General features: G+C 37.6%; 1 protein-coding gene across 3 annotated transcripts in view; it reads left to right on the top strand.

The window, feature by feature from the left end:
* Positions 1–20,774, top strand: part of pcdh10b (protocadherin 10b) — a 61,963-nt gene extending 41,189 nt beyond the window's left edge. The window contains exons 4-6 of one of the 3 annotated variants that reach the window (XM_057850111.1): positions 669–800; positions 881–1,031; positions 18,055–20,774. In XM_057850111.1, coding sequence (XP_057706094.1) covers positions 669–800; positions 881–984 — 236 coding nt within the window. In that variant the 3' untranslated portion in view covers positions 985–1,031; positions 18,055–20,774. Of the gene's footprint in view, positions 1–668; positions 1,032–18,054 lie in introns of all 3 variants that reach the window. The other 2 variants (XM_057850110.1, XM_057850112.1) reach the window with 2 other exon arrangements.
* Positions 20,775–21,026: the final 252 nt, after the last annotated feature.

The following is a 21,026-nucleotide window of genomic DNA, read 5'->3' on the forward strand; positions in this document are numbered from 1 at the left end:
GGGCGTAGCCGCATAGCTCAGGAGCCCCTCCTTTGTTGTAGGACCCTCTTCAGTAAGGTGTTTTTCACCTAGGTGTGTGAATGTATTTCTTAACTCAGGAAATACAAAACATCTCTGTCAGCCATGCCCACAACACAAAAGAGGTTCCACACAAAAAAGATGCTAGTTTCGAGCACATGTTAGTTTCTCATGAAATTATGAGAGTGGGACAATCTGCCACCACCCGGGCCGTCCGAGTTGCGCCAAATTGCCAGGGCCCCTTCAGTCCTGCTTGCAGGCCTAGTTTATTTTGGTATTTGTTTCCATGTGTTATTTGTTCTTAATATAGTTTGTTCGTGTTTGTCGTGTTATGTGGTTTTGTCGTGTCGTCAAAATGAGCACCTTCTTCAGTTCAGTATAATAAAAGAAACCTGCTGTAGCGGAATTTGACTCTGACTGTTGTTGCATAATTTTTTTTCCCCTTTTATCTACAATCACAATAATGGAAATCATTAAGGTGAAGATTCAAATAGCATGACACATCAGCAAACCTAATGAAAGTTCTTTGGTAAAAATAATTGCTTTGATAAATGTCTCTCCTTATTCATCCTGCTTATTACAGAAGATCTTAACGACTTGTGTTTTTCTTCCCATTTCTTCAACTTTTGCAACGCTGTCTTTGTCTGCAGGTGCGGATCTGTTCTCTAACTGCACAGAGGAGTGCAAAGCCTTGGGGCACTCCGATCGTTGCTGGATGCCAAGCTTCATGCCCACTGATGGGCGGCAGGCCCCAGACTACCGCAGCAACCTCCATGTGCCTGGTATGGACTCAGTTCCGGACACAGAGGTATTTCAAAATTCTGAGCAAATGGCCGATATGTCATTCTTCACCTTCGGCAAGGAGACACCTGTCAATCACCAATACATATATCATCACCATCATGGTCTCCACAACCATCACCTCAGCCACAACCATCATGGAATCCCAGAGAGGAAAGAGTTTGATGCATTTCTGCCTAGCTCAAAATCACCTTATACCTCAGCATATATAAGTGAGTATCCTATTTTGCTGTCCGAGTGTCTGCCCTTTACTTTCTGATCTGGCCGTCCCACTAGGGGAATAAGAGAATTCCATTTTATCCCCTGAATTGACCTTTCGCAAACTCCACGTCATAAACGGCCTTTGACCAATCATACACCCTAGAGACCATTGTTACGGTTGCATGATCTGACAACCTCTCAAATGCCCCATTGCCAAATCAGATTTGATGGTATTGAGATCAACAAGTGCTATAAAACTTTACAGAAGATAAAAAGGCTCAAAACATATCAATGCTATAATGTCGAAGTATAGCTGTTTCATTAGCTAAGGTTAGTTGGCCACCTTATGTCCTCGGTCGCAGTCACTCTATGAGTGACGTCAAAAAAAAAAAAAAAAAAAAAACTTCCAAGCTACCACACACGCATCTGATTTCCAAGGGGAAAACAATCTATAAATGTCAGATTTACATACACAAGTATTAACAACATACCTAATAAAGTGCTTGTCTAGTCTCATCCGTTTCCACCCATATTTATTATTTGTTTATTCCACGGAGCACCACTTCACACAGGTTCTCCCAGCTTGTGTATCTGATGAGTCTGATGAGTAGCGTCAATGTATGCATACGCGCAGCAAACAACCCTGGACTCCAGTTGTCCATTCCATTGGCTTACATACCGACATGTGATCAGCATGGATAGTTAGCTCTGATTGACTCAAATGCACATGTTTTCTGGGACTACAAAAAAAGAACAAGCTTGTTAAATTAATGCAATAAAAGGCAATGCAACAGAAAAGGAAAGGAAAGCGTTGAAGAAGCTTATTTTATATTATTTTACTTTATTTTATTTACTCTGATGGGGATGTTCAGAACACCATCCATGTGAAAATGCCTGACTCCAGAAATAATAAACAGAAAATTAATATATATATATATATATATATGAATGAATATATATATATATATTTTTTTTTTTCTTTGAGAGCTTTATGTGGTCTTTTAACATGATATAATAAACTTTTTTTTTTTAAGAGTGATATAGGAAATGAAGAAACACAAGTATCTCTAACCTACATTGTACAGTTCTGTACATTGTACAGTTGACCAAATGTCTTGCTCTGTTCATTGCAGAGAAATTTCTCTCACAGTTTACTGTTGAAATGGGCACTGTCAACGCAATGGCCGAAAGTTTGCTCAAGCGATGGTACAGCCCTCCGCATTCATCAGTCTGTAATGCCATCTTTGGCTTCATGCTGCCCTAGTCAATTTTCTGAAACACATTCAATTGATTAGCCAATGCAAATTTGACGTCTGATTTGTATTGTTTTGGATATTTCGACACTTCCACCCGGAAGTAGTCGCCGAAACATGTCAGGTAAATAATAACCTAAAAAAAACAATTGTCTGTGATTAAAGAAAAACTCAACTAAGCTTGCCATAACTATTTGGTTATTTCTACTCCTCGGAACATGAGGGTAAATACCTTCGGATCTAAAGGGCACCTTGGAACTTGAGGCTCACGTTCCGAAATATCTAATTAGCCCCAGAGGCTAATTAAATATTGTGGAGTGTGACGGTCTACATCACCACAAGAATGACGCGATGATTTGGGTTAAAGACGCGCTGTAAAGAACTTAAGCGTTACGTCAGTGTCCATATTAGGGTTGTTTTCACAGGCTTAAACCAGAATTACATTCATTAAGTTGAAATACATTTCTGTGGATTTTTCTCCAGATGTCCAACTCCGCACCGACGTAGTCAGGCGCAATCTTAAAACAGGAGAATTGTTGTGATTTTCAAAATAAAGTGTGTAAAGGAACAATCTGTATTTGACGTGCTATTTCAGACTACTTATGGCAAATAATGTGTGAATAATGAGATATGTCATGTTAAATTATACAAATTATAAATTAAGATGTATCTTTAAATCTTTTTTTTTTTTAAACATCTCATTTTCAAGGCGTGGCGGCTTTTATTTTGGTGCGGGGGTGCGCCACAATCGTTCCATATCCATATGTAGGGGAAACCCTGTACTGTATGTTCTCTAATTTTTATCATAAAAGATACATTAAGCATTGCATGCAGTTCCAATGGTGAAAAAAATATAAAGTGAGATTGAACACAATAAGGTTTTAAACTTTATTTTTAACTGCAATGAGGTCCAGAAATGCTTGTCTCAAATGTGATATATTTGGCAATGTAGTTAATGTGCACTTTGGACTTATTTTTGTTCATTTACCTATGTTAGGCTTCTTATTTATTTCCACATAATATTAAAAAAAAAAGTCAATGTTTGCGTTATCTGCTAAATATATTTCATTTCACTGTGCATAACGTAAGTCATTTTTACTTATTTTGGCTAATGTATGTTACTTATTAAAAAAAAAAAAAAGATTTAAGTAAATGTTACTTATTTTTAATGTAGACCTTATGTTCTTCTGTGGTTAAATGTGAGGTTTTGCATTTAGATGTGAGGGAAAATGAAAATTAGGAGATGGAGATTGGCGTAACTGGTGTTATTTTTTAACTGTGAAATTGCAAATCATTGGGGAAAAAAATAGTTTTTAATGAAAATCAGTTTCTCATATATACCTTGTAAGTAAGTAAGTTTAATGCAGTAGCCTAATGTATGTGTAAAACCTGTTGTGTTTTATTGGGAGTTTCGGCAAGAAATTCTAGACACTTTCACCCCTGGTTGTACCTGTATGATTTGGCCTCGGTAGCTTGCGACAGTTTTTTATATTTCCAATATGCACTGCTGGCCAAAAGTATTGGCACCCCTGCAATTCTGTCGGATAATGCTCAACTTCTCCCAGAAAACGATTGCAATTACAAATGCTTTGGTAGTAATATCTTCATTTACTGTATTTTACTTGCAATGAAAAATAGACAAGTGACAATGAATTTTTTAAAAATCATTATTATTTTACACAAAACTCCAAAAATGGGCCGGACAAAAGTGTTGGCACCCTCACCCTAATACTTGGTAGCACAACCTTTAGACAAAATAACTGTGAACAACCGCTTCCGGTGTCTGTCAATGTGTTTCTTACAATGTTCTGCTGGGATTTTAGACCATTCTTAAAAGGGTCTCTGAGATTTGGATGGTGCCTTCTCCAAACGGCCATTTTCAGATCTCTCCACAGGTGTTCTATGGGATTCAGGTCTGGACTCATTGCTGGCCACTTGAGAAGTCTCGAGTGCTTTCTCTGAAACCATTTTCTAGTGCTTTTAGAAGTGTGTTTTAGGTCATTGTCCTGCTGGAAGACCCGTGACCTCTGAGGGAGACCCAGTTTTCTCACACTGGGCCCTACATTATGCTGCAAAATTTGTTGGTAGTCTTCAGACTTCATCATGCCATGCACACGGTCAAGCAGTCCAGTGCTAGAGGCAGCAAAGCAACTCCAAAACATCAGGGAACCACCGCCATGTTTGGCTGTGGGGACAGTGTTTTTTTCTTTGTACGCCCCGTTTTTTTTTTTTTTTTTCCCTGTACACTCTTATGTTGATGCCTTTTCCCCAAAAACTCTTTTTTCTTTTTCTTTTCTTTCTTTTTTACTTTTTTCTCATCTGACCAGAAAACATTCTTCTAAAATGTTTTTGGCTTTCTCAGGTTTTGGATAACTCCAGCCTGGCTTTTTTATGTTTCTGGGTCAGAAGTGGGGTCTTCCTGATATCATACCAGAGTCCCTTTTCATTCAGACGCCGACGGATAGTATGGGTTGACACTGTTGTATCCTCGGACTGCAGGACAGTTTGAACTTGTTTGGATGTTAGTTGAGGTTTTTTTTATCCACCATCCGCACAATCTTTCGTTGAAATCTCCCGTCAATTTTTTTCGTCCACATCTAGGGAGGTTAGCCACAGTGCCGTTGGCTTTACACTTAGTGATGACACTGCGCACGGTAGAAACAGGAACATTCAGGTCTTTGGAGATGAACTTGTGGCCTTGAGATTGTCCATGCTTCCTCACAGTTTTGCTTCTCAAGTTCTCAGACAGTTCTTTGCTCTTCTTTCTTTTCTCCATGCTCAATGTGGTACACACAAGAACAGAGTTTGAGTCAGCTTTAATCCATTTCAACTGGCTGCAAGTGCGATTTAGTTATTGCCATCACCTGTTATGTGCCACGGGTAAGTAACAGGTGCTGTTACTTACACCAATTAGAGAAGCATCACATGATTTTTCCAAGGTTGCCAATACTTTTGTCCGGCCCATTTTTGGAGTTTTGTGTAAAATTATAATGATTTAATTTTTTCCCCCATTCTCTTTTGTGTTCTTTCATTCCAAGCAAAATAAATTAACATATTACTACCAAAGCATTTGTAATTGCAATAATTTTCTGGGAGAAATGGAGCATTATCTGACAGAATTGCAGAGGTGCCAATACTTTTGGCCAGCACTTCAACCCTCTGCAGAATATTGCAAACCCTTTTACCTCGATTTGGAGGATGTTGCACTGGTATTGCTCCAAAAATCAATCACAAAAGATACTGCAGCATAGATACTGCCGTTAGAGTGACGAGCTTGTCGGCTTAACTTGCCGTAACTAAAGGGGGGAGCTTTTGTGAAAGGTCAATTAACTGTTAGAAAGAAGTGTGAAATACATTTCAGATATGACCCATGTTCTGGCTTCTTGTCAAAGTGTTTTACTAACTCTTCCAAAATGATTTTTTTTCTCTCACTAATCATGTCATCCTCACTCACCTCTCTAATACATTCCATACAGTATGGTTTGGTTGCTAGCTTCATCTAACGCCGTCACTTTCTCATATTAGAAGAGGTACTGAACTAAATGTAAGACGCTCAGTCTTTCGGCAAGCCACACACGAAAAATGACTTTTTAAAAGATGGTGAAGAATCTCATTCTCATTCAGTTGTCGTCTCTGGAGCATGGGGAAAAATAAAATTAAGGAATCATCTTCAGATGATTGAGGCTAAGGGAAAAAAAACGGTAGGGAAAGGGCACATTTCTATGGAACCGCTGTTTCTAAAACGTCATTCAAAGGCCACAAAGAGATACAGCCTCAAGAACTGTAATTATGTGATAATACTAAATTATAATTTTGTCAAGCAGCGACTGAAGAGCCCCCCTCTCTCATCAGCAGACACCGCTAGCCGGAATTATCAGACTGTCAGAGTCCCAACTGCTTCCCCACCGCTATCATTTAAAACCACAGTATGCTGTTAGAACAGCAGGGGAAATGTTTTTTTGTTCCCTTTTAATTAATGCTTTTACCACAATCCATGCCTCCCCTGCCATTTTTCATCCTGGATCAATCATTTGTTTTAAAAGAAAAATAACGTCGTTTTTTTTTTTTTTTTTTTTAAATGAACACATCATATGACTAATTATACAGTGGTATGAAAAAGTATCTGAATTTTTGGGAATTTCTCACATTTCTGCATAAAATCACCATCAAATTTGATCTGATCTTTGTCAAAATCTGTCTGCATTAACCAAAACCACCCAAACATTTATAGGTTTTCATATTTTGGTGAGGATAGCATGCTAACAATGGTAGAAGGGGGAAAATAAGTAAATAAACCTAAGGAGCCGAAGGAGATTTAAAGAGCAAAGGGAAATGATACAAAACCATCCCTAAAAGTCTGGATGTTCATCAATTGACAGTCAGAGAAGTTGTCTACAAATGGAGAGAGTTTGGCACTGTTGCTTCTTTCCCAAGGAGTGGCCGTCCACCAAAGATGACGCCAAGAGTTCAGCGCAGAATACTCAAAAAATAAGAAAACATGAAAAGAGTGCGCGCAAGAGATCTTTGATGTAAGACTAACGTGGTACCTTGACATAAGAACCTTTCGACATCCGACGTAAACTTTGACTCGACATATGTCTTGACATGACATGCTCAAAATAAGACGATTTACAAGAGCGTGGTGTGCGCGACGTGACGTAATTTGTTTAAAAGTTTAAAATATGCGAGTGAATAATTTGTTAAAGTTTTTTTATTTCAAACAAAATATTAGACATCGATTAATGGTTCTAAGCTAAAAATGACAGACATTTTGAATAAAAAATAGAAATACTTACTTTGTTTCATGGCTGTTATTGAAACAAAAACAGTTGCGCGACGTCTGTAAACGGGGCTTTCCAAGGTAAAACGGGCAAATTAAAAATAGTTTGGGGGCTTAATGCGCCATGAATCTGCTATGGCAGCATATAGACATATTGTTCTATCAAACACAACAGTTGTTTTGGCTTAAAATACAGCAGTTTCTTTTAAAGAGGAGTGCAAGAGCAGAAACTGCTTTTTCAGTCTAGGTGTCAATTATTATTGTAACATCGGCAAGCACGTCGCCAGCTTTGTCAGGTTTTTGATCATTTATTTCAGAACTTGTGTAACACAACACGGCTACTGTCATAGTCAACACCAACAAAGAGAGAATATTTAGAGTGAAAGTAAAAACGCACCTCTCTCACTCTCTCATCAGTCGGTTCAGGAACAGCATGCAAAACACAACCGCCACATTAGAACCCGATTCGTTAGATTATTATTATTGTTATATTATTAGGGTTAGGGTTTATTAGTTTTGCTATGTGTAATTGTTATTTGCAATTGTACCTGAAGTATTTATGAAGGATTTAGCGTAGGTTTTTAGGCTGTGGAACGAATTAATCTAATTATGATGTACCGTATTTTCCGCACTATAAGCCACATTGCAGTATAAGGCGCACCTTCAATGAATGGCCTATTTTGAAACTGTTTATCATATATAGTGTTAAGTTCAAACAATAATCCTTAGGTAGACATTTGTAATATTACCCAAAATAAGGAGAGAAGGCACTCAGCTTTTGTGAACTTGCGCAAGGAGAGCGAGAGGTACTAGTGGAATTCTAGATTACACTATACAGTCATGAAAATTGCTCTAACCTACCCTCCTGCGCCCTTTCTTTTTATTTGAGAGTTGGCCCTAGCAACAGACGGGTGTCTTGCCCTAAAAGGGAAAGGGGAAGTAAGATGGCGACACCCCTTGAACTTGTTTGGCTGTGTGTGTGCATGTAGGTGCAATTACATTCATGTGCGCTAATACATTTCATGAAGCAATAGCATTTGGCAAGTAATAAAATGCAACAGTATGATTTATTAAATGTACCAGACAGTTTAGTTTCTTAATGTCTGCGGCTTGTCCTTAAAGTTGACCTGTGGAACCCGTCAGAAGGACAAGGCAGTTTTATCAAGAGCTAAACATATCTGTAGTAATGAATCACTAAAATATATCTTTGTCGCAATCAATCATGGAATATCCTATTATAGCAATCAATCATCAACAACTTTATTGTGATCATTCATTGGTAAAAGCAAATATTTAATAACCATTTAATAATTATCTTATCATATACTAGGGCTCACCGACTAAAGTGGGTAGACTAACCAAAAATTTTACTCAAATAAAAGTAGCGTTACTTCAAAAAATATGACTCAAGTAAGAGTAAAGGTAGTCATCCAAAAAAATGTACTCAACTACAAGTAAAAAAAGTATCCAGTGAAAAGAATACTCAAGTAATGAGTAACATTATGAGTAACTACTTATTTTTTTTGTAAACAAAGCTATTTTTTTTTTCTCTCAGCACAAACTTATCTATAAGAACTGTTGTTCTAATGATACTGTACAATAACCCATTCATAACCATATTAAGCCAAAAAAATGTTTTAAAAATTCAAGGGAGAAAAAAAAAAACAGTACTGAAGCATTATTCGTCCAAAGAGCATGAGTGCCCTGCCTTCTAGTGGAGAAAATAGTGCAAAACAACCTCTTTTATTTATCCAAAAGTGCACTGGATATTGAGCATTCAAAATCACAAAAGTAAAACAACAAAGACAAGAATATTGATGCAAAAACTCCAAAAGAATAAGACAGGTGGTCTATAACAGCTATTAGGAAGGCATCCAAAACACCAGAATAAAGAAAAGGCAACTATGAAAAGCTAACTAAGGCATTAAGCCAAACAGTAACAGTAACAGTAATACAAAAAGTAATACAGTGGCTCTATTTCACCGATTTCGGGAGCCATGGCAGCCACACTTTAATCACAGATCAAGGGCCTGGTTGTGAAGTAGTGATGCACCAAAAATGTGGTGGCTGAACATTTTTCGCTGAGATGTGACTTCAAGTGTTTTAATTTCGGTCTGAAAGGACTCTCTGGCCAGTGATGTTGTGGGCATGAGGAGCTCGCAGAAAGTCAAGGTTTTCGAGAAAGCGAGTGAGATGGCAGGGCAGAGTTTGTCGTGCATCTTTTTTTCCTCAGTCTCGGAGAACTATAAGCAGTTTACCCAAGATATGACTCAGATTTTAATGAATGCTTGATTCAAACTTAAATTCATCTCCAATCTTGAAAAGATAGTGTTGGTGCAATATTCCAAACAAGCACCTCAAAGCCACAAAAGCGACAGGTTTTGACGCAGGAGACATTCACAGCAGGACAATTTTATCTTCACGCTTTTTAATGAAAATAAAGGGGAAAATGATCGCTTGTCAATGTACTGCTGTAATTTGCTGTGCTGCTGGTCAAAAACGATCTCACTTGAGGGACTGGGGGGTGTTGGAGTGGTCCGGGAGTCAATGAAAGACTGGCCCACTTCATGGATGGTGGTACTATCCAGTAGGCAACACTAGTACCTGTCTGTACCTGTACTCTGATTAAAAAAAAAAAAAAAAAAAAAACAGCATTTGATGTTTTGGACAAAAATCATATAGTAAACAATAATCCGAGCCCTTAATTAACCCAGAGTAAAATAATTACAACAGTGTCGTGAAACATAAGCAAACCTTTAGAGAACTGTAACCCGATCAAAGTACACATGTAGGATTTTTAATTCAAATTTCCTAAATACTGGTACTGTAATAATGCCTAGTTTTGAGTTTGCGAGTACTCAGAGAGGTCCACTACTAATATTTACCAGCCTTGGCCAGAATTTATTCAGAATTGTGGATTTACAGTGCCACAAAAATGAACTGTAACCTACCGTCTACTAAAACGACCCGTTGCTAAGGGGAATCACATAATATTGTACATGACGTGACAGCGCACATAACGCACGTGTAGATGGTGTTGTCTTAAGCTCAGGCGGCTTTATTTCCTTTATTAAATTATGACAATGGTGGCTTTGCATATTTTAAGAGCATTGAGAGTGTTTTTACGTTTTGGGAACAACGTGAGGGCATGGAAGTCAACTGTCTTGCCGCTCGGTCGGAATGCATTAACCATAATGCTTGGATTATGAAAGTTCACTAATTTTAGGGACGGGTCATTTGACCATAGGAACATGAACGTCCACTGGCTTAAACGCAGTCACTACTTCTACTTATTTTTCACCCAACACTTATCTACATGTAAAATATGCAGGGCCGCAGTTCGCGCATGTGTAGTAACACCAATCCCTACTTATTTTGGGAATTACGACCCTACCTTTTTCTCCCAAACCCGACCCACCAGCCCACCGGGGAAATCCCCGTTAGCCAGTTCGCCCTTGGCTTCCACATGAGCCACATTGAAACTGCCTTACTTAAAAACTTGCTCCTTCCTCCCTTCGATTAATCCCGTAACTGCAAGCATAATGTCTCAACATACATTTAGTCACATGTCAAGGTAAATTAAACACAAATTAAAAGCAGATTAATGCAATAGTCATGACACTACTTTTAACTGAATGATCAACTATGAAATTAGGAAGATGTTAACACTATGCAGTAAATAAAATACAGTGGTACCTCGACACATTCGCATCGACATACGATCCTTTCGACATCCGACGTAAAATTTGATTCGCCATTTGTCTCGACACGTAACGACATGCTGGAAATACCGCGATTTATGAAAGCGTCGCAATTTCATTGTTTTCCTGCAAGACGGACACACGGCGGATTTTCTTGTGAGAGAAATCAACATGGGTTCCAAGAATGTTAGTGCAGGTGGTGAACAAAGAAAAAAGGTGACGCTTAGCATTGAATTTGAAATGGAAGTGATAGAAAAATATGAGCGTGGTGTGCGTGTAAGGCCGCAATATGTCTATGATCTCGACGGTCCACCTCCGATATATCCATTTGTCAGTCTTTTATAAGTAAAGATGACAATTATTAATATTGTAACATCGGCAAGGAAGTCGCCAGCTTTATCAAGTTTTAATCATTTATTTCAGAACATGTGCAACACAACACGGCTACTGTCCGCCATAGCCGATGCCAACAACAATATGAAAAGAAAAGTATAAACTTCCGCATATCTCTCACTCATGAGTCACACGGTGTTTTTAGGAACAGCATGCAAAACACAACTGACAAATTGGAACCCAATTTGTTACGTAATAATAAATATAATATTCTGATTTGTATTTATAATTTATTTGTTTAGCTATGTGTAGTCACTATTTTTTTAATTGCACCAGCAGTAATGGTAAATGGTAAAGGGAGAGTATTTATATAGTGCATTGACCGGTTACCATGCCCAATGCGCTTTACATTAGCACACATTCACACAACAATGGTGCTGCTGCCATCCAAGGCGCTGCCATCCCATTGGGCGCAAATTAGGGTTCAGTGCCTTGCCCAAAGCCACTTCAACACTGGGCAGTCGTGGCCAGGAATTGAACCCGCTGACCCTTTGGTCCCAACACAACTCGAGCTATCAACTGCATTACTGTCGCCCCAGTATTTATTAAGGATTTAGCGCAGGTTTTTGGGCTGTGGAACAATTTAATCAAATTATAATGTATTCTTTTGGGGAAATACCGCTCGACATACAACCATTTCGACTTACAAACCAGGTCCTGGAACGAATTAAATTCGTATGTAGAGGTACACCTGTATACTGGACTTAAAAATAGCCCAATTTGCTCCTACAGGTAGTGCAATTCATAGTCACCATATCTTCCACTAAAACCAGACCTTCAATTACACTGCTGGCCAAAAGTATTGGCACCCGTACAATTCTGTCAGATAATGCTCAATTTCTCCCAGAAATGATTGCATTTACAAATGCTTTGGTAGTAATATCTTCATTGATTTTGCTTGCAATGAAAAAACACAAAAGTGAATGGAAAAAAACACAAAACTCCAAATATGGGCTGGACAAAAGTATTGGCACCCTTTGAAAATCATGTGATGCTTTTCTAAATTGTGTAATTAACAACACCTGTTACTTACCTGTGGCACATAACAGGTAGTGGCAATAACTAAATCACACTTGCACCCAGATAAAATGGATTAAAGTTGACTCGACCTCTGTCCTGTGTCCTTGGGTGTACCACATTGAACATGGAGAAAAGAAAGAAGACCAAAGAACTGTCCGAGGACTTGAAAAGCAAAATTGTGAGGAAGCATGGGCAATCTCAAGGCTACAAGTCCATCTCCAAAGACCTCAATGTTCCTGTGTGTACCGTGCACAGTGTCATTAATAAGTGTAAAGCCCATGGCACTGTGGCTAACCTCCCTAGATGTGGACAGAAAAGAAAAATTGACGAGAGATTTCATCGAAAGATTGTTCGGATAGTGGATAAAGAACCTCAACTAACATCCAAATATATTCAAGCTGTCCTGCAGTCCGAGGGTACAACAGTGTCAACCCGTACTATCCGTCGGCGTCAAAGTGAAAAGGGACTCAATGGTAGGATACCCAAGAAGACCCCACTTCTGACCCAGAGACATAAAAAGCCAGGCTGGAGTTTGCCATAAATTAACTGAGAAAGCCTAAAACGTTTTGGAAGAATATTCTCTGGACAGATGAGACAAAAGTAGAGCTTTTTGGGAAAAGGCATCAACATAGAGTTTAGGGGGGGGGGCGGAAATGAGGCCTTCAAATAAAAGAACACGGCCCCCACAGTCAAACATGGTGGCGTTTCCCTGATGTTTTGGGGTTGCTTTGCTTATTCTGGCACTGGACTGCTTGACTGTGTGCATGGCATTATGAAGTCTAAAGACTACCAACAAATTTTGCAGCATAATGTAGGGCCCTTTGTGAGAAAGCTGGGTCTCCCTCAGAGGTCATGGGTCTTCCAGCAGGACAATGACCCAAAACACACTTCAAAAAGCACTGGAGACTTCTAAAGTGGCCAACACAAGTCCAGACCTGAATCTCATAGAACACCTGTGGAGAGATCTGAAAATGGCAGTTTGGAGAAGGTAACCTTTACATCTCAGAGACCTGGAGCAGTTGGCCAAAGAAGAATGGTCTAAAATTCCAGCAGATCATTGTAAGAAACTCATTGATGGATACCGGAAGCGGTTGTTCGCAGTTATTTTGTCTAAAGGTTGTGCTACCAAGTGTTAGGCTGAGGGAGCCAATACGTTTGTCCGGCCCATTTTTGGAGTTTTGTGTAAAATGATAATGAGGTTTTTTTTTTCCATTCTCCTTTATGTTTTTTCATTGCAAGCAAAATAAATGAAGATATTACTACCAAAGCATTTGTAATTGCAATCGTTTTCTGGGAGAAATTGAGCATTATCTGACAGGGGTGACAATCCCAGGGGTGCCAATACTTTTAGCCAGCAGTGTGATAGTGCAGTTCTGAAAGTACAACAACAAATACACACACGAAACACTCAAATAACGATGATTTAAAAAAGAACACAGTTATACGGTGTGATCTTTCCTGTGGAAATACAGCAAACATTTCACTGCGCTTCAGTTGCATACCATATAATTAAATTTACATTTTTTCCCTATAAATGTTCTATGAAAGTCATTTCTTTATGTGTGTTTAAAGCATACAGTACATTGTAAAAGGGAACATTAATGGCCATATTTCACATAAGCACTGCCAACTCCTTACCCACTCAAACTACAATATATCACGGAAACCCTTATGCAAATGAGTGTAGTGTTGGCAGAGTGGGTGGGTGGCGTGGCTAAGAGGCAACTGCAGTCATTGCTAAGTGGGGAGGGGGTAGGCGGAGGGAAGCAAGAAGTATAGTGGAGGAAGGGATAGAATAATGAAGCATGGGAATGAATCCCTCTAATCTGATCAAGTCAGTGATACACAGACCCTTTTGTCCTGGGAGAGGCAGGCCTGGGTGGGGTAAACAGAGTTAGGGGTAGGATGATAGTTTAGAGATTACTATCCTGAAATCCAGACAATATGGAGGCGGGGGGTCGAAGAAGGGAAGGGCATGCTGAATGAGACTTTTTCAACTTTGTTTTAGTGGGGCTCTTTTGTTGGCGTACTAAAATAAATTGGCCACGCAATATTCACCATCCACTCTACCCTTAACAGAGACCTCCCTTGGCAACACCATTCACATTGCATAATTACACACTTATTATACATGAACCATTTCACAACAATAAAAAAAAAAAAATAGCCCATTGCTGAGGATCGTGGAATGTGAGACATCCTAATACTCATTGTGCATGTGGACTGTGTGAATGAGGCCATAACTAAATTCTTCCTTCTTTGTTTTCCATCATCCCACCCTGAATTTACACACAGTATATCACACTTAGAGGTGGGTAGAGTAGCCAAGAATTTTACTCAAGTAAGAATAGTGTTACTTCAAATTAATACTCAAGTACAGGTAAAAAGTATTTGGTGAAAAGAATACACAAGTAACGAATAACCTTGTGAGTAACTGCATACGATGTTTGATTTTTTTTTTTTCTTCTTCAAATAATGGTATTTTTTTCTCAGCACAAAGTTATCCGAACTGTTATTATTATATTGTACTATAACCTATTAGATAAACACATTAAGCACAAGAAATGTTTAAAAAAAAAAAAACTTGGAAATGTGATGTAAAAAAATCTATAGAAATGAAGCATTTTTCATCCAAAGAGCATGATTGCCCTCTAGTGGAGAAAACATATTTCATATTATATAACTAAAAAGATCGGTTTTCTGTGGTCAATCCGTTTCTTTGAATATTGCAATAGTAGATGTCTGTGTTCCAGAAATGTATGTAAACAGTTTTGATAGGGGTGATGAGTGAAATACCTAACCTCACAAAGAAATATCCTACAAACCGTTTTTGTGTTAGATGGTGTAAATATTTTTTCTTCACTAGTTAGTCTACTGGATTTAACCATAGGCGAGTTTGACTTTTGGGCCGGGGAGGCACAAACATGTTGATGACCCCAAAACACAGTGTCAGCAATAAAATTAACTTAAAATAATTTTTATAATAATAAGTTGAAAATTAGCGTTTTTTTTGTTTCTCATCATTCTTGAGGGTAATTCTAAATCAGGCTACTTAGGACAGCTTTACTCACAAGATCGTCTTCCATTGAATAAGGTACGCCTGCCGGCGTCAATGCAATGTAGTTACCGCAGTCAAAAATTGTATTCCCTGGGCGGAGCAATATGGAGGTAGATTTGTGTCTTCATTATTTGATTTAAAAATGTGTTTGAATGCAAAAATAAATTTGAAACTCAAAAAATGCATTTCATAGCTATTTTTCTTTGAATTTTTTTTTTTTGATTGAAGTGAATTTTTTTAAATGAAGCAACAACTGTTTTTTTTTTTGTTTTGTTTTTTTTGTTTTGTTTTTTTTTGCATTTGGGCCACATTTTGGCTAGGACATTTTTGTCTTTATTATTCAATCAAAAAAATGAGTTCCTTCAAACAAAAAAAAAAATATTTTCAAACGAAAAATCACTTCAATCAAAAAAAAAAGAACTTTCAATCATAGGAAAAAAGTTTTTGAATGCGAAAAAATATGAAAGACTTAAATATGTGCATTTGAACACTTGATTTTTAATTTAAATAGTTTGATTTAAGCAATCCTTTTTGTGTTTGGGCCATATTATGGGTAGGGCATTTGTGTCTAAATCATTCAATCCCCCAAAAAGTTGCTTCAATCAAAAAAAAAAAAAAAAATTTCAAACAAAGAAAAAAATCATTTGAAAAATATCATTCCCCTGTCCTATTTTTTTTTTTTTTTTAATATGCAAAGCAAATGACCATCTAAGGTGCTAATCACATGATCTGTTCGAAAAATTATTTTGACCCATTATAAACATATCTTTTTTTATTCATTTCATTCATTTTTGTTGTTTGCTTTAATGTGTTACGATCTTTATATATATATATATATATATATATATATATATATATATATATATATATATATATATATATATATATATACTGTATATAGGAAAGTCACTTACATGCAAGACACTTTTCTGCCACCAGGGGGCCCTGACCCCCCCCAAACTCCGCTTATGGATACATAGTACAACCCCTAGGAAAAAGTGTGGAATCACCAGTCTCACCACTCCAGCAGACATTTTAGCATGTAGGATAAACTCAGATAAAAAGTCCAACTGTTTAGCATTCAGAAACACTAAAAGAAATTAATAAAAAACATTGTGGTGGTCAGTAAATGATACTTTTATAGAGCTAGTGCAGGGAAATATATATGGAATCACTCCATTCTGAGGAAAAAAAAATATGGAATAATGAGAAACAGTCAAAGAAATAACAATCAAAACACATCTGTAGTATTAAGTAGCACCACCTCTGATTTTTATGACAGCTTGCAGTCTCTGAGGCATGGACTTGATGAGTATTCTTCATCAATTTGGTGCCAACTCTCTTGGATTGCAGTTGCCAAATCATCCTTGCAGGTCAGAGCCTTGCTGTGGACCATTTTTTTTCAATTTCCACCACAGGTTTTCAATAGGGTTGAGATCTGGGCTATTTGCAGGCCATGACATTGAATGGGCGAGTCTTTCTCCAAGGAATGCTTTCACAGTTTTAGCTCTATGGCATGATCCATTGTCATCTTGGAAAATTACAAACATATTTTCAATTGACGGGATAAGAAAGCTGTCTAAAATTTCAATGTAAATTTGTGCATTTATTGAAGTTTTAACCACAGCCAAATCCCCAGTGCCTTTGCCTGACATGCAGCCCCATATCATCAAGGACTGAGGGATTTTTTTAAGTTTTCTTCAAGCAATCATCTTTGTAAATCTCACTGGAACAGCACCAAACCAAAGTCCCAGCATCATCACCTTGTCAAGAATCTGCAATCTGAATGCACTTGCTCTTTAAAAGTAACATTTACTGACCACCACAATGTTTTTTTATTCATTTCTTTTAGTGTTTCTGAATACTAAAGATTGCACTTTTGAACTAATTCATTATTTTTTCAAGATTTTTATATGAGTTTGTTCTACATGATAAAATGTCTTAGTGAGTGCTCGTCCGAGACTGGTGATTCCATACTTTTCGCTAGGGGTTGAATGTATAAAGGACTGAAAGGACACTTAGCATTTATTTTGCGTAAATTTTGTGAACTATGATGCTAATGCTGTAGCGGCTGATTTGTCCCATGTATTTTTTTTCACAATGTTTCAAAATGCACGCATGGTACGAAAAATATAATAATTACCTTGAATCCTCGAACAAATCCCTTCTGAGACAATCCTTCCTGTTTCTATGCGGTACAGCTTTCGTACTTTTTCAACCTAAATCCAGCGTTAGATGGAGATAGAACTCCTCTTGATGCTGTGTGTGGGCAGGTCTCCTACTTGAAGGCGTGGCACAGTTTCTGATGGAGGTGACCCGTCAATATAATTATGAAGTCTATGTATAAAACTATTCAGTCTCATTTTTTTCTGTTGAATGTTTTACCCTAACAAGTTGAATAAATATTATCAAGTTTCAAAATGGTTCGTTGAGCATGACATGAATAATACAAATTTTGACAAAAATCTTTTAGGGGGTTTTTATTGTGTTTTTGGTCTAAAATGTGGATTATAAGTGATCAGTGAAGAAAACACCAGCTTTGACATGAAGGTTATGATTTCCTGAAAAAAATGCACCCAACCAGACCATTGTGAACAATTCTTTCATTGAAATATAAAGGCAACATCAAAGGCATGCAAAATGGGACAAAATCGGCACAGACCTTAAAGGATTAAGTAAAACCAGTGAATACTTCATCCACAACTGGAATGAGGCCATAACTAAATTCTTCCGTCTTTGCTTTCTCTTAACCGCCCCTGATTTTACACACAATATATCACACTTGCACAATGCTCACCATAACTTCTGTATTTTTTTCTCTTCTTCTAGAGAGGAAACGAATTCAGTAGTTCTTTTCTTGTCGACATTCCAGAGACCGCATGAATTTGCACAATCATCACCCAACAGGACTTCCCTGGAAGACAAAGAAAAGAAGAACTAAATACCCACATATACACAAAATGAGGACGGTTGACTAAATGACCCTCTTGTCCTTTTCATCTAATGGAATTCATTGTGGAAAAGGCTTCAGGGGAATTCCACCGTTTGGCTAAGAAGACTCGGAGCAGCGGAGACGCGTGGAATGAATGGCTGCAGGCAGGTAGATGAATGGCCTTAGTGGGAGGACCTTATTGTCTCAGCAGGACTGAGAAACTGCAGATAAACAAATGATGGACTGATGGCGCCGGTGGAGAGATGAACATTGGACTTTGATGTATTTTCTTTCCTTTTTGCGAGCCTGTTTAAAGCACTGATGTATATCTCGGAGGAAAATTAAAACCAGGCATTCACGGGAAAAGAAGGACAGCCACAACTTGTTACTCGGAGACGCCAAACTGTACAGGAGATTATTTGAGAATTTCTAAACTCAATGCCATTGTTTTCAATTTTTGTATTCTGTTTTTTGTGATCGGGCGTCTTTTCAATCTCCTTACAACTTGTGGGAAAAGATTTGTGGTATAATATTCTTTTTATACGTTTTTTGTCAAATTCTTTACATTTTTTGTATTACTTTGTTTTTTTTTAATTATTATTTGGCTGGACCCTAATGCGTATAAGCAGTATAAAAAAATGGATGTATATTTTTCTCTAGGGATGTCCCGATCCAATCACGTGATCTGAAATCGGGCTGATCACGCCATTTTTCAGAGGACCGGAATTGGGTGAAAAGAATCGGGTTTTCAAATTTAAAAAATATATTTATGTTTTTCTGCTTCATGTTTGTACAGCGCCACAGCCTCTCAACCTCCCTCCTGCTGTGCAATGCGGCCAAAATGTCCGGTTTTTGTTTGGTACTTAAAGTTGACAATGATTGACTGATTTGTAGCTTTGATCTTGCATAAATTTCATAGTGTACAGACGGGACACGGGGCGAGGAGGCCAATAAATAGGGGCCTGCATTGTTGGCGAGGCTGTCAAAGCTGACCGAGTGGAATCAGAAACAAAGAGCTTTTTTCGTTGAAAATTCTTGTGACTAAATCCCTGAATTCTTTATACTGTAGATATAGATATAAAACTGTCTCGATTCTTGGTTAACATGCAGTTAGCATTTATTTTACATAAATATGTCGAAGTACAATGCTAGTCTGTTAGCAAATGTGGCTAGCGGCCACCTGATGTAAACAGAGCTTTTCCGGTGAAAATTCTTGTGAATAAATGCTTAAATCCCCGAATTCTTTAAAGATATGGACGTAAAACAGTCTCGATTCTTGGTTAAAAGCAAAAGAAACATGCAGTTAGCATTTATTTTACATAAATATGTCAAAGTACAATGCTAGACTGTTAGTAAATGTGGCTAGCGGCCACCTGATATAAACAGAGCTTTTCCGGTGAAAATTCTTGTGAATAAATGCTTAATTCCCCTAATTCTTTATAGATATGGACGTAAAACAGTCTTGATTCTCGGTAAAAAGAAAAATGTGCAGTTAGCATTTATTTTACATAAATATTGCGAAGTATGATGCCAACGCAGTAGTGGCAAATTTCTCCCATTGATTTTTTTCACATCAAAATTAATGCATGGTACGTAAAGTATAATATAAATATTGAATCCTCGAACAAATTACTTCCTGTTTGTATGCGGTACAGCTTTTTTGTACTTTTTCAACAGAAATCCGGCATTAGATCGCTGTGTGCGTGTTTTTTTGAATAGCTCCTCTTGATGTGGGCGGCCCCCTACTTGAATGCGAGGCACAGTGCATGACCGATCTGACCTGTCAATACATTATGAAGTCTATGGATCTAGCCGGACAATCAAAGCCACAAATGTGTCAATCATTGTTAGTCAAAGCGTGAGTGAATTTGAGTGGACTTACGCAATGAAGCATTTAATAAAGATAAGTATTTTTCTACGTTATTCTTGTTTAAAAATAATTCACATTATGAAGGTGGCACGGTGGGACAGTAACATGTTTGGAACTTTTGTTTAAAAAAAAAAAAAACCATTTTTTATTCTGTATTGGATCGGGACTCAGTATCAGCAGATTCAAAATCAGGTGACTCGGGTCAAACAATATGCGATCGGGACATCCCTACTTTTCTCCACTACTTTTGTGGGTTTGGACGTGTTCTTGAAGAATCAAGTAGTTTCTGTCACTTAGGAGAAGTGTTTACTGTGCTCTTTTAAAAACGTTCATGCTAAATATTGAAGTATATAGGAATCTGTATTACTTATCATGGAGCCGTGTCACCTGTTTTCTGGATTCTGAATTCAGCTTTGACTCTTTATATATACGTATATTTATATTTTTAATGATCCTTCTGAAAGCTTGTACATCCCAGAGAGAGAAAGAGAGTGATTGAATGGCCTTAGCAAATGTAATAAATTGTTTCATAACTTTTTTCCACTTTTAGATATGATTCAAAACTGTGTAAAAAGGATACAAGAGTTTAAATTTTGTGGTAATTTTGTGTCATTGTAACCCGAACTCTAATAGTTATTTCATAAAGTAACAGAAGGATACTAAATATGTTGTACACAATGCAGTTGGATTCATTCAACATTCTACTCTTTTAACACGTCACATACACCAATCTGCCAACAATAAACTGAGAAAATATTAAATTATGGGATTATGTATTTTTATTTTACATGTCCATTATAAAAGGTGAGACCAACTTTACCTATAATTAGGGCCCGAGCACAGAGTGGTGCTAGAGCCCTATTGTAATCCAAAGGATTATTATTATTCCTTCTTCAAGGCAAATGAAAATGACCAATTTGGAGGTCTGATCATGCTGAAAAACTCACCAAAATTTGCATTTACATGCTGCTTCGCGTAAATTTTGATAATTTTTCAATG

The sequence above is a fragment of the Corythoichthys intestinalis genome, chromosome 11 (genome assembly GCF_030265065.1).
Source record: "Corythoichthys intestinalis isolate RoL2023-P3 chromosome 11, ASM3026506v1, whole genome shotgun sequence".
Lineage (NCBI taxonomy): Eukaryota > Metazoa > Chordata > Actinopteri > Syngnathiformes > Syngnathidae > Corythoichthys > Corythoichthys intestinalis.